General features: G+C 48.3%; 10 protein-coding genes across 10 annotated transcripts; 5 read left to right on the top strand and 5 right to left on the bottom strand.

Annotated features, from left to right (window-relative positions):
- Positions 1–84: 84 nt before the first annotated feature.
- On the top strand, positions 85–1998 carry KL928_000593 (uncharacterized protein; the record flags this gene model as incomplete). The annotated part of the gene is made up of 1 exon (XM_043206305.1): positions 85–1998. One exon carries the CDS (start codon positions 85–87, stop codon positions 1996–1998), a length of 1914 nt encoding a protein of 637 aa, XP_043062488.1.
- Positions 1999–2007: 9 nt separating this feature from the next.
- Positions 2008–2679, bottom strand: KL928_000594 (uncharacterized protein; the record flags this gene model as incomplete). The annotated part of the gene is made up of 1 exon (XM_043206306.1): positions 2008–2679. The coding sequence occupies one exon, from the start codon at positions 2677–2679 to the stop codon at positions 2008–2010; it is 672 nt and encodes a 223-aa protein (XP_043062489.1).
- Positions 2680–2731: 52 nt separating this feature from the next.
- KL928_000595 (uncharacterized protein) lies at positions 2732–3328 on the bottom strand (the record flags this gene model as incomplete). The annotated part of the gene is made up of 1 exon (XM_043206307.1): positions 2732–3328. The coding sequence occupies one exon, from the start codon at positions 3326–3328 to the stop codon at positions 2732–2734; it is 597 nt and encodes a 198-aa protein (XP_043062490.1).
- Positions 3329–3461: 133 nt separating this feature from the next.
- Positions 3462–3932, bottom strand: KL928_000596 (uncharacterized protein; the record flags this gene model as incomplete). Its single annotated transcript, XM_043206308.1, has 1 exon — positions 3462–3932. One exon carries the CDS (start codon positions 3930–3932, stop codon positions 3462–3464), a length of 471 nt encoding a protein of 156 aa, XP_043062491.1.
- Positions 3933–4301: 369 nt separating this feature from the next.
- On the top strand, positions 4302–5255 carry KL928_000597 (uncharacterized protein; the record flags this gene model as incomplete). Its single annotated transcript, XM_043206309.1, has 1 exon — positions 4302–5255. The coding sequence occupies one exon, from the start codon at positions 4302–4304 to the stop codon at positions 5253–5255; it is 954 nt and encodes a 317-aa protein (XP_043062492.1).
- A 228-nt stretch (positions 5256–5483) lies between these two features.
- KL928_000598 (uncharacterized protein) lies at positions 5484–6521 on the top strand (the record flags this gene model as incomplete). The annotated part of the gene is made up of 1 exon (XM_043206310.1): positions 5484–6521. The coding sequence occupies one exon, from the start codon at positions 5484–5486 to the stop codon at positions 6519–6521; it is 1038 nt and encodes a 345-aa protein (XP_043062493.1).
- Positions 6522–6533: 12 nt separating this feature from the next.
- KL928_000599 (uncharacterized protein) lies at positions 6534–7922 on the bottom strand (the record flags this gene model as incomplete). The annotated part of the gene is made up of 1 exon (XM_043206311.1): positions 6534–7922. The coding sequence occupies one exon, from the start codon at positions 7920–7922 to the stop codon at positions 6534–6536; it is 1389 nt and encodes a 462-aa protein (XP_043062494.1).
- Positions 7923–8105: 183 nt separating this feature from the next.
- Positions 8106–9476, top strand: KL928_000600 (uncharacterized protein; the record flags this gene model as incomplete). The annotated part of the gene is made up of 1 exon (XM_043206314.1): positions 8106–9476. The coding sequence occupies one exon, from the start codon at positions 8106–8108 to the stop codon at positions 9474–9476; it is 1371 nt and encodes a 456-aa protein (XP_043062495.1).
- Positions 9477–9567: 91 nt separating this feature from the next.
- On the top strand, positions 9568–10836 carry KL928_000601 (uncharacterized protein; the record flags this gene model as incomplete). Its single annotated transcript, XM_043206315.1, has 1 exon — positions 9568–10836. One exon carries the CDS (start codon positions 9568–9570, stop codon positions 10834–10836), a length of 1269 nt encoding a protein of 422 aa, XP_043062496.1.
- Positions 10837–10851: 15 nt separating this feature from the next.
- Positions 10852–13119, bottom strand: KL928_000602 (uncharacterized protein; the record flags this gene model as incomplete). The annotated part of the gene is made up of 1 exon (XM_043206316.1): positions 10852–13119. The coding sequence occupies one exon, from the start codon at positions 13117–13119 to the stop codon at positions 10852–10854; it is 2268 nt and encodes a 755-aa protein (XP_043062497.1).
- Between the last annotated feature and the right edge of the window lie 22 nt (positions 13120–13141).

A 13141-nucleotide genomic window follows, 5' to 3' on the forward strand; every position in this document is an offset into this window, starting at 1 on the left:
ATTATTTTGCGATAGATCAGAAATTGTCTGTCGCGCAATCTTTCAGCTGGGTGTCATGCCAGTGTTTATACATTTATAGTCCATATGGAATTAGAGATAAAGTGCACAGAACAGCAACACACCGCGATCACGAGCGACTTCAGCCCCGACACCCTGCTTGGGATCAAGGCGGGGCCAGGATCTGGTAAGACCAGAACGATCGCGAGCAGAATTGCGTACCTGCTCAGCGCGCAGTCGCAGAGTGGGATCCGGCCAGATAATCTGCTGGTGCTCAGTCTCACGAACCGCTCGGTCAACGATCTTCGAGCGCGACTCCGTGCCGTCCTGGGGCCCATGGCTGCCCAGATCCCCGTCATGACGTTTCACTCGTTTGCAGGCAAGGTGGTCGGGTCCAAGTACACTGACTGGAACATTTTGGACGACGAAGACCTCCGCCGACTCGCCAGACTGGTTGACATGGGCCGCGGTGCGAGCTCGATGGCGGAGCTGCGATCGCACCTGCGCGACGCGCGTCGATCGACCAGCGACGTCGCTGTGGTGGCACGCATCATGGAGATGTTTGGGTCGACGCAGGTGTTCACGCACGACGACGTGCTGGAGGAGTGTTCCCGCCTGCTGCACTCGCCGCCCAAATTCGTCGACAACTACAAGGTTGTTTTCGTCGACGAGTTCCAGGATGTGTATCCGGCAGTCATGAACTTGGTGCTTCAGATCAGCAAGGGACGGCATCTGACGCTTGCCGGAGACTCCGACCAGTCGATCTACGGCTTTTTGGGAGCGTCTTTCAAGCAAAACTGGGAAAGACTGACAGAAAGACACCCAAATCCCAATATCGTGCATCTGAACCAGTCTTTCAGGTCAACGCCCGAGGTGCTGCAGTTTGCGACCGCAGTGCTGGGACACAGCACTCCCGTCCATCACAGCGTGAAGCCGCCGTGCGGACTGCCTCCTCTGCGTCTCTCTTTTGCGTCTCCGGCCGAGGAACGCGAGTTTATCTACGACGAAGTTGCACGGCTGGTGGACATCTCCGAGGGCGCCATCAAGCCTTCCGACATTGCTATTCTGAGCTACACCAACCGCGAGGTCGACTCTGTGCTGAACTACTTCAGCGAAAGGGGCCGGTTTGGACTATGCAAGCTCAACAGCAACCCTCGCTGGCTACAGAGCCCGTTGTCGTTTTTAATGCAGTATGTGCGCGTGCTGCTTGATCCGCGGGTCAATTTTCCGCTTCTTTGTTCGCTCTCGACCGTTCCCAACATCGGAGAGGCGACCCTCCGCAAGACAGTCTCGTTGGCAACCGAGCACGACGTGCCTGTCTACGAATATTTGCATGACTCTGAGTACGAAAAACCGAAAAAACTAGACATGCTACCGCATTATGTGAACTACATTGCCAAATGCAGGAGCGAATTAAACCAGAACGACCCCGACCAGATCCTGGCTACGCTGCTGAGGATGGGAAAAGAGCTGGGGTTCGACAAAGTCCTGAGCGCTGACGGATTCACCAAAGACCAGCTGCTCGAATACAGACTCCATTTCGACACGATCTACAATACTCTACAACGTGCAAAGGCACAAAAACCACCAGAACACACAGTTCTCTCATACTTTATGGAAAATTACAACAACGATACGCTGGTGACCAGCAATAGCATCAAGACCTCTAACGACAATGAAGTCAATTTTTCGACCATCCACACCGCCAAGGGCCTTGAGTTCCCCATCGTTTTCATACTTTCGGGCAACAACTACCGGCTCAACGATACCCAGCGCAGGGTTCTCTATGTGGGAATGACAAGGGCCTCATCGTTACTCTATTTCAACAAGCTCAGCAACCAGTTTGTGGATGGTCTAGACCATACACCCAGGCCCCTGTTCTCCACACGGGCTCCGAACTGGACGTCCGAGTCCGTTTCGCGGCTGCTTGCCGACTTGGGGCGCCGCCCACTCACCAAAGTGCATCAACTGGCATCTAAACTTGCGCACGCGACACTCTAATATACATTGCTATTTTTTAACTGTTTGTTGCGTCAATATGTGTTTTATTTTCGCCTCGAAAGGCCCGCTTCGAAGAAACTCGATGTCCACGTCCTCCACGCCCTCAGCAAGCTCAGCAAGCAATGGGTACATTTTCGCAGCTCCTCTGGCCAAAACCAACACCTCTGTTGGTTTTTTCAGACCTAAGACGTTCTGTAATTTCTGATGTGTATTTTTTGGTAGCTGAATCAGCTTCACATTGGCATATGCGCTCAGAACAGGGAAGTGCTGGAAAAGCAGCGGCGTCGTCATATCCAGCTTGCACACAAAGAGATAAAGAAGGGTATGATTGCTGTTCAAGTCTAGCTGTGCAGACTGGATCCGTTTCGATTGCTCTTCCAGAGCTTTCATGCAGCTATTGAACCCGTAAATCACAAATTCGCTGATAGCGGGCTTCTCCAGCCCGGAGGATTTTTTCTCTGCCGAGGACAGCCTGTTGAAAGTACCGATCTGCTCGAGGATCGAACACAGTAGATCGACCAGATCGTTCTGTAATTCGGCACTCACCGCCGGCCACAGGTTACGGCGGGAATACGGACTAGCCAGTACTGCCTTGAACACCTGTCGTTTCCTCGTCTCGACCTGTTTCAGCGAGTTGGCGGCTGGCTTGTTGGGCTTTTGCACTTTACCTTGGTTATTCATAAACGAATTATATTTTTTACATATAAAATCCATCCTTGCACCACTGACTACTCTAGTAGTCCTTTTTATGAGTCGGAGGTGGCCCTGGCGGAGGAGCATAGTTTGCTGGGGCATTCGCGCTGGAAGAATGCGAAGTATACGTGGGATATGTCTCGGTATCGGTTGGGCGAGAGTACGCCTGCTGCGGCGAGCTTATTGGCTCGGTGGCGGGAGTCTGGGCATATGGCGAGCTGGTCTGGCCTGTTGCTTGCTGGTCGAACGGGTTTGGAGCCGTCTGATTGTCTCCATTCACTGCGCTGGGTCCGCTGGGTCCGCCGGTCCCATTCGCTTTCGAGTAAGGAATGAAGTTTCCGTTATTGTCGTAGTATCCGATATCCTGGTTAGGGTTTGGCTGTTCCGTGTAGGCCGGCAACGGCACACTGTTGCCGTCCGGATTTTGATGCTGCGCCTGGTAGTAGCTTGGCGGTGCCAGGTATTGCGAGATTATGGGTGTTCTTCCCCGTCTAATTCTGCGGACATTAAGCATACAAGTGAAGATAAGAAAGATGACAATTATAGCGGCCAGAAATGCAAAGAACGCGTATCTGGATCCGTCATTGCCGTACGTCCAATATCTCCTCGCCAGGTCTAAAGACTCCGATTGTAACATGTTGTGAGAAATTGTGGAACGATGAAAGTCTTGACTTATTTATCTGCAAACTATATAATTTTGCTTCTGCTGCGAGCCGTCGCGACGCTTGCCATTTTTTTGGCATAATATTTGGGACCGACCAGTCCCCTAGCTACCTGGATTCTGGGTTGTGGCAAGGACTTGGAGCCTGGAGGGACAAAGAATCGCTACTGTAGTCTGGCAGACAGTCCTCTGAAAGCTGGATCTCGTCGTATTCCTTCATCGTCTGTGGATCGACCCGCTGCGCCACAGTAACATGGCACAGCCTGCCTCTGTGATCAAGGTAGCACCGCAGCAGCTTCAACTCCTGAATGGAATACGACGGCTTTATTCCTGGGTAGACATAGGGGTTGTCTGATAGCCGGGTCTCGTCGTACGAGGGCGGAAGGTCATTGTTGCCACTGGTCCCGAATTCCTGACTCCAGGATCTTGGAAATAATGGTAGCACCAGCCTTGAATATATCTGCACCCCCCAGAAAACAGCAAGCGTAAGAATCAAAAACAAGGTAAAACAGCACAGGATGACCACAATTACTACCCTGGAGTTGGAGGAGAACTGAGTTTCAGATTTTGTGCCAGACATACTTCTTTTGCTCCGTCAGCATAGCTTATATGCGGAATCAGAACAGACAATTCAGCTCCCCATTTTATGCATCCGTACACCAGATAAATAAACAATAGCCTAAAAACAATGTGAACCCTGAACATATCTTGCCCCAAACTTTGACATCATGGATACCAGAGTGATTACCATTTCGCCCGAATTGAGCTCCATGTAAGGTTACCCAGTGTATTGTAACTAACAGCAAGTCCGCACATCAAGGAGCGTTTACGGAACATTCTCTCGCTAGTAGAAAATGGCTTCAAAAAGGGAGAATCTATTTGTCTTGTTCTCAGGAAACAAAAGGAATCGCTGAAACGGAAAAGCGAGTCATCCCAAAGAATTCCAATCATGACCACCAGCATCACAGAGATACTTTTTCCTTCTTTGGATCCAGAGATTAATTTAAAGTTCGCTTGCTACCTCAAGGTTCTACGACTACTGTTTGACCAGATATCCTCTATGCCAAACTCCTTTGTTTCCAAGCGACAAATCTACTATCGCGACGTGACTCTGTTTAAAAAACAGGCCGTAATTAACCAGTGTATTGATGATATCGCCAGCTCCTTTGGAGTCTCTACAGAGACCTTGGGAGTAGTGGCAGCACAGAAGGGATTGATTTATGCAAATCTGCAATATTACTACAAAGACAAATTTGTCAGTCTTGAGAAAAAAGAGGGCATCACGCTCTTGCCGCTCATCTCTCTCGAGTCTCGCCACGATGACTTTCGTTTTGTATCCTCCTGTCCCGAAGAGATCATCATTGTGGAGAAGGAGTCGGTCTTTTCTAAGTTATGCAAGGAGCACGCTCACGAAAATAAGATACTTATCACTGCCAAAGGTTTCCCCGACAGACTGACAAAGAGGTTTCTATACCATTTGACACAGCATTATCCAGAGGCAAAAGTTGTGGCCCTAGTCGACAGCGATGTCTACGGATTGATGATATTGAAGGAATACAAATACACCGCCGCAATCAAGATCACTGAGTTCCCGAAGTTGCCAATCACAGTCAAGAACGAGTTTGCTAGAAAAACCACCTCAAGGCTAGATGAAGTAGGTTACATGCATCCGTGCTGGTACGTATCTCCATGTTCGAGGTTACAGTATGGTGGAACGTTTCTTTTTGACAGCGCCAATCGGCTCGGGCATTTAGATATCACCTACAGGGACTTTAACAATATGAAATCTTTTTTACGGACGCTTCTCGAATTCGAAGATGTATCGTCCGATAACGAAATGAAAAAAGTGGTGAGAGAGCTTCAGATCGGGATGTTTTTTTTTAAGAAAAGGGAAATGGATTAGAGAGGTCTTAGGTGTGCTTCGGACTTTTATGGCGAGAAAAACGGTCGGTCACGAGCCGCGCCAGATTTTGGGATCCTTTTGGGTAACTCCGCTCAAATTTTAGCGTATTTTACTCCTCTTTTCTTAAAAAGAAATGAGAACAATCACAGTTGGGTTCTGGTTTGCATCGAGAGGGGTTGACAATATTAAAAAGGCAAAGTCACCAGAATACGTTTGAGAAATTCCAACATGCTGAGTGATTTAAGCACTGGTGTTAGTTCCACAAGGACCCAGTCGACAACATCGATAGCCACTATACAAACGGCCGCCACCACTCCGGAGTTCTTCCCGAGCTTGGTAGAGAGTGAAGTGGGAAACTTATTACACGCTAACCTCTTTTCGCTCGATCAAAGGGAGGTTGCGGACGAGGATACTGAGTCTGCCACCACGGAGCTAGTGACGGACGTTTCTGAGCCGGAGCGCGAAAAATGGGTTATTTGTTTAGTTGGGCTTCCTGCAAGTGGGAAATCAACAGTGGCAGAGCACCTCGAGACATACGTGAATAGAGTGAGGCGCGCAGACTTACGCTTCAAGTCTTTCAACGCTGGAAATGTCCGAAGAAGGTATGAGAAACAGCTAACGCGCAAATTTGATTTTGATTTTACAAAAAGCGCTACACAACGTCTTCGCGAACTTTATGCGTTTGAGGCACTGAACGAGCTCACGAGCAGCCTTATACGTGATGAGATAGATGTTGGAGTGTTTGATGCTACTAATACAACGAAGGAAAGAAGAGAGAAAGTAGTACAGACCATCAGACAAACGGCTTCTGAAGCGAACGTGGTGATCAACATCGCCATTTTAGAAGTCTGCTGCTCAAACATTTCTTTGAGGAGATACAACATTGAGCGCAAAACCACTAATAAAGATTACTATGGCATGCCACGCGAGGAAGCCATCACCGATTTTCTCAAACGGGTTGAGAAGTACGAAAAAATACACGAGAAGGTTACGTTGGACGAGATCGACCAACTGGATGTCAACTATTTCATTATGTCCAACGTGGGAGAATCGTTCAGCCACAATTGCGGAAGGAAATCAAACGGAAAAAACAACGTCGGGCGCTTCGAGAGTGTGCTTTTGCAGCATATTTATGATTTTTTGCTACATTATAGATCTACCTTTGGGCAACAATATCTGTCGGAAGTTGAAAAGTTTTATAAAGATGGGTACAAACCTATCAAGCAAGCTCTTGCTACGAATGAATACACTGTACATAATGTGTGAAATGTCAAATTTTTATCTATTAGTCATTCCAGGAATATTTGGTAGAGAATTAATTCCTTGCAGGCCTGGCAATCCTGGCAAGCCTGGTAAGCCAGACAATCCAGGGAGGCCAGAAGGCGGAGGCGGGTAGAACTGTTTCTGCTCCGACTCTCTTCCGTTCTGTTCCATCGCAAACGGTTGCTTTTCTGTCCATGACTCTCCAGTGTAGGCGTTGTCTTTGAATGCAAGTGGATCGTTGGGTCTGGACCGACACCAGAAGCGCATTGATTTGTCTGCTCCCGCAGTGCACAGCACATGTCCAAGAGGGTGATATTCAAGGTCGTGAATGGCCTTGTCGTGGGCGTATGGGATTCTGTGAAGCGGAGAGGTGGTGGAAGCGGGCTGTTTTTCTCTGTTGAAAACCAAGTCTTGATTTAGTTCCTTTGCCAGGTCGTATGTGGACAACGACCCGTCGTAGCCACCAATAGTAAGCGTGGACGAGTGGATCGGATGCCAAGTAATAGAGGTCAGGTCGACGTCGTCTGTGGATTTAATAACGTTGATAGTTTTCATTAGTCTGATGTCAAATATTCGGGTGGAATGGTCTCTGGAACATGCAGCCAGCAATCTCTGGTTTCCCTTCGGCTGGAATCGCACCTTTGTCACTGTGTGTTTGAAGTCGTGGATGGTGGATATGCACTTTCCGTCCCTCGGATCCCAGAATTTCACCAAATTATCTTTGGAGCCACTGACGACCAAACCCAAATTTGGGTGCCAGTCACAGGCTTTCACGTCCCAATGGTGTCCTTTCAGAGTTCGTTCTTCCGTGGCTGTGCTGAAGTTCCATATCTTCAGGGTGAGATCGTCGGAACAGCTCACAAATTTCGAGTCGTTTGGTGAGAATACTATATCCTGGATTGCATTATCGTGGGCCTTGGGGAGAATGTTGACGTTATTGAAATTTGGTTGCCAAAACTTTATACATCCGATTTGGTCCGCGCTCAGCAGCCAGTCTCCATTGTGACTATACTGCAGAGCAAAGATAGGCGAGTCATGGGCCTGCATGATAGACTCGAAATTGAAGGTCAAGCCATTCCAGATGGTGAACTCTCCAGAATGGGACGAAACCAGCACTCTACGCGCATCTGGCGTCCATTTGAGCGCATGTATAGCATGTTTGGATTTATTTGTCGAGACGTGCACGAACTTGGTGGCTAGATCCACCACTTCTGGCTGTTCCAAATGCGGAGGCAACAGCTGGGTCAGGTAAGACATTTCGGGACGAATTTTACCCAATGGTTGACGGCCTCGGCGATTGTAGACATTTTTCTGAACCATGTATCTCCCCAGCGGAGTGAAATAGTCCACCGTGCGTCGATGCTGGAGTTTTTTCTCGCTGTCGTCCTCTTTCCTTTGGAACATGCTGAGTAAAAATCGCTATGTTTTATTTGATATTTTTTTCGGTGCAGAGATGCTCTCCCAGACTAAAGCTCGTTTCGCTTATTTTGCAAACAAGTTCCTATATTACTTTTCCCCTGATATATGGAATATCACTGTTAGGGCTTCTCTACAACGCTCTTTTACTCAGATCCATCCACATCATTCATGTCAGAACTTTTACGAGGCCCTACTCAGTCCCTTAACTCTCTCGAGCCTCTGCTCGTGGAACCTCAAAAAAACCAGAGACAGCCCCGCGGCAGCTTTGGTGCATCACAAGATATTCGCAGCATGCGCAGCATGCACCAGTACTCGTTTTCGTACGTGAAAATCGTGTTTGTGGTTGCGCTTTTTGTCACCTCGCTAATCGCGTTTGTGACTCAGACAGAAACCACCGCCTATTTATACAACGAGCTGAAATTCGGAGAACCGATCTTGCTTTTGCTCATAACACATGGGTCCTGGTGGATTTTGTGGCCTTTACAATTCACAGGTATCGCCGCATACAAGACATTCAGACGGTATTTGCGTCATAAACACGGCTACCAAGACGCCAACGGTAAGCATTGGAAAGGCCTTAGACGCGCCTTTGCCAGCTCTGTGAAGACCCAGCACAAAAACATCTTTCACAGCGCAGAGCTGACAATCAGGGCCAACCAAAAGGGGTACGAAAAGGAGTTTGGACCTCACAGTTTCCAGCGTTTCTCGCAGTTTTTCAAGAGCCAGGCTATAAAGTACATCTTCAAATCTACGTTGGCTCTTTCTGTCATCTTGAACGCGGCAGGAATTACTTGGTACATGTCTATGGGGATGTCCACGGGCTCAGACGTGACTGCCATTTACAACTGCAGCGCCTTCACCGCGTACATGTTCGCAATACCTATCTTGGGAGAAAAGTTCTCTCTCATAAAGCTGGGCTCGGTGGTGCTGGCCATTGCCGGAGTCATGGTTGTTGCATACTCGGGGAAGGACCAGGATGCCGGAAACTACCCTCATAGACTCCAGGGAGACGTCATCATTCTCATTGGTGCCATTATGTACGGCCTGTATGAGGTTCTCTACAAGAAAAAATGCTGTCCTCCGTCCAGCGAGGTCAGCGCCAGAAGACAAGCCACCTTCTCAAACTTCACCATGTGCCTCATAGGCATCAGCACCATCATCTTGGTCATTATTCCCGTCGCCATAGTACAGCTTCTGGGATTGCACAGGTTCGAGTTCCCTACCTCTGGAGCCCAGTGGTTGTACATTTTCCTATCGACCATCTCGAATCTCATCTTCAGCGTCTCATTCCTTGCGCTTATGGCGCTGACGTCGCCAGTTTTCTCCTCGGTTGCGTCTCTGGTCACGATCCTGCTCGTCGGAGTAGTCGAGTGGCTTCTCTGGGGAATTGAAATCAGTCTGCCGCAAATGTTGGGCTACCTGCTTGTGGTGGGCGGATTTGGCTTGCTTACATATGCCTCCTGGAACGAGATCAGCGAAGAGGACACCGCTGACGAGCTCATCGACACAGACACCGAGTCCGTGATGAGTACAAACTGATAGAGCACGCTTCTGTATCTACGATTATGTAATCAACAGACGTTTAAAATAAAGAGTATTTTCTGATTTTGCGTGAAATAAAAAAATTGTCATGAGTGGGCTTGTCGAGAGCACCGAAAATTTGAACATCGAGTCTGCTGAGCAGAAGATCACCCCGTGGGAGGTAGAAGGAGCCGTTGTTGATGGCCAGGCTGTGGGGATCGACTACGAAAAATTGATCAAGCAGTTCGGAACCAAGCCCATCACCAAGGAGACTTTGGAGAGATTCGAGCAGGTGACCGGCTATGAGCCTCATCACTACCTGAAAAAGGGTCTATTCTTTTCCGAGAGAGATTTTAGCAGAATCCTGGACTTGTACGAGCACGGCGAGCCGTTCTTTCTGTACACCGGGCGTGGTCCTTCGTCAGATTCGATGCATCTGGGTCACATGATTCCGTTCACGTTCACCAAGTGGCTGCAGGACGTTTTCGATGTGCCGTTGATCATCGAGCTGACTGACGACGAGAAGTTTCTATTCAAGCAGAAGCTGACCATCGAGGATGTCAAGAAGTTTGCCAAAGAGAACGCCAAGGATATCATCTCTGTGGGCTTCAAGCCGGAAAACACATTTATTTTTTCCGACCTTGAGTATATGAACTCTGCCTTCTACGAAACGGTGGTTCGTGTTTCTAGACAGATCACCACTTCGACGGCCAAGGCTGTCTTTGGATTCCAGGACTCCGACTGTATTGGTAAGCTTCATTTTGCGTCTGTCCAGATCGCCACTGCATTCCCTTCATCTTTCCCTGATGTGCTTGGACTGCCTCCGAAAACACCATGTTTAATTCCGTGCGCCATTGACCAGGATCCATACTTCAGAGTTTGCAGAGACGTGGCGGACAAGCTCAAATTTAGCAAGCCGTCTTTGGTCCATTCTCGGTTCTTCCCTGCTCTGCAAGGCCCTACCACTAAGATGAGTGCCTCGGACGAAAATAGTGCCATTTTCATGACAGACACCCCTAAGCAGATCCAAAAGAAGGTCAACAAATATGCTTTCAGTGGTGGCAAGGTGAGCATCGAGGAGCACAGAAAGTACGGTGGAAATCCAGACGTTGATGTCGCGTACCAATATCTCTCCTACTTTAACGAGGACGAAGACCTGCTTGCCAAGGTTGCTGAACAATATCGATCTGGCGAGCTTCTGTCTGGCGAAATGAAGAAGCTGTGCATAGAGACTTTGCAGAACTATGTGAAAGGATTCCAGGAAAGGCGCGCAAAGGTGGACGACGAGGTACTACAGTCGTTCATGAAGCCTCACAAGCTGGTCTTTGGAACCAAAGATAGACGGGTTCCTGCTAAGGAGAGACAGAAGAAGAAATGATAATATGTACACAGTCTATAGTCCCTGCAAATATGCGATCGAGCTATCTAGATCCTGCCTCATTTTAGCGAAGGACGTGCTGATGGAGTTGTCACTGATGTCGAGCTCTTTGAAATTATTTTTCAAGAACACCTTGACCTTTTTTCTCACATCCTCAAGTTGTTTTCTGGCCATCGATTTGTACTCTCTGTTTTCGTTGCGAAGGGTCGTCAAGATTGACTTTAAATGCCTGGTGTTTCCTTTTAGATATGCGATCTGCTTGTAAGTGTCCACCACCACGGCATGGTAGTAGTTGAACTCCGATGAAAGCATTGTATCCGGCTTTGGAGGCAGAGGAAGCGGTTCCGTGCCGTCAAAATGCTGAAATAAGACCGAGAAGCTCCACTTTTCGATGTCGTACAGCTGCACTTTGGCATGAAGCTCCAGCAACTCCTTCTTTCTTTCCTCCGTTTTGCGCGACTCAGGGTCGTAGACGAGGAGCTCTCTGAGCATCAAAAGCCGCAAGTGAGCAATAGAATAGTATGGCGGCAACTTGCTGTCCACCTCCGCAACACGCTCATGAACGCCGCAGTCCCAGAACGTTTTGAAATCTCTATTGTCGCTAATTTCTCGAGCACGAAGACTCCGCAGCACAGAGACCTGTTCATCCACGCTCTTTTGGTCGTCTTTGAGCCTGTATGTTCTGATCAGCTCCACAGCAGTAGATATTTTGGCAAAGGAAGTGATGAGCCTGTTGTAGAACTCCATAAAACCTTGAATTTTGTTCATCGCCGTGCTCTGGAACCCGCTGATTATCATGTGAGGTATCTCCCTGTGGACGTTTTGGGTGTAGAACCTGGCCACCTCCACCAAGGGGCCTGCTCCGATTGACCGTCTTGTGCCAATGAGATAGGACAGTGTGTCGTGCTGAACGAACTTGATCTTAAGAGACCTATAAAGCTCGTCTGCAGCAGGCTGGAGATTAGCAATTGTGTACAATCTGATCAGCCAGAGCTTCAAATGGAACTCGTATTTGTTTTTGACCAAAGCTTCTTCGAGAATCACAATCAACGAATAGACCAGTTCCAAGTCAAAGCTCGAGTGCTCTATCAACGCCTCGATAGCGAGAATTAGGAACTCGTAGCCAGGAAAATAATCGAACTTTTCGAGGCGGTTGAGGTGGAACTTCGTTTTGTTGTACAGCATACAGCAGTCGGTGACTAACTGTTTGTCTCTAGCATCCAGCGCCTTGAACTTCATGTAGTTGACCGCAATAATCAGCTGATCAAGTGTCGGCTCTTTCAGACTCACAATTGTATCATAGCTGCTCTTCAAAAATGCCTCGTTAGAAACGCCTTTCTTAACATACGGCTTCAGATCAGTGAAGCAGCAAAGCTTCGTCCCGTAATCATGAAAATATTGCTGAATTGCATCAGGCTCACCAAGCTCAATAGCAGCAAGTCCGGTGTTACGAGAAGAGTAGGACGCAATTAGCTCTCTGCATCTGTCAAGCTTTTTGGTTGCTTTGGCGGCTTTGATGAGCAGTTTCCATGTGTCCCAGTCGTCCTCATTGAGGCGAGTCAAGTAGTTCTGGCAAACTCTAAAAAGCTCTTCCGACTCGTCCATTTTGTCCAAAGTTTCTAAGTAAATAATCTTGAGCTCCAAGTCGTTCTCTTTGGCAAGAAAGTTCTCCATGAACCTTAAGCTATCATCCTCCCTACCAGCAAGCTGAAGCAGACGAACGTAGACATAAACGTGCTGTGCTGTTGGAAGTCCTACCTGCTCCATCAATCTGACGCCCAATTGCGGATACAGCTTTTGCACCGAAGGAGCCAAGCTACAGCAGCGACACGCGAGCATCAGACATGTTGCAGCCCAGAATTTGAATAGCTGAGTATCCACAGACTGCTTTGCCGTTGCAACGGCTCTTGTCAAAAGCATAGAAGCTTTTTGCATGCCCAAAATATCGCCTCTAGCGACACTAAAAGTGAAATACTCGTACACCAGATCCACAGAAGGGTATTTTTTGCAAACCTTGTCAAAGACATCCCGTTCGACCTCACAAAGATCATAAACGTTTGCGAGAAGTTTCAAAGCGTCCGGATCGCTTGGGAGTTTGTCCAACAGCTGGTTAGCCTTAGACTCAGCTTCGTGTCTTCTCCCCGACAGCGCCAGGATCTCGGCCTCTAGAGCATAGAAATACGAGCTATTGGGATGCTCCTTGATTTTCTTGGAAACCAGAACCAAAGCGTTGCGCAAATTCCCCGCCCGCACAGCGTTCTCAACCGCCGAATCTTTGTACATGAATATTGAGACAAATATTTTT

The sequence above is a fragment of the Ogataea angusta genome (genome assembly GCF_019207475.1).
Source record: "Ogataea angusta isolate 61-244 chromosome Unknown 61-244_NODE_1_length_1302399_cov_90.877568, whole genome shotgun sequence".
Lineage (NCBI taxonomy): Eukaryota > Fungi > Ascomycota > Pichiomycetes > Pichiales > Pichiaceae > Ogataea > Ogataea angusta.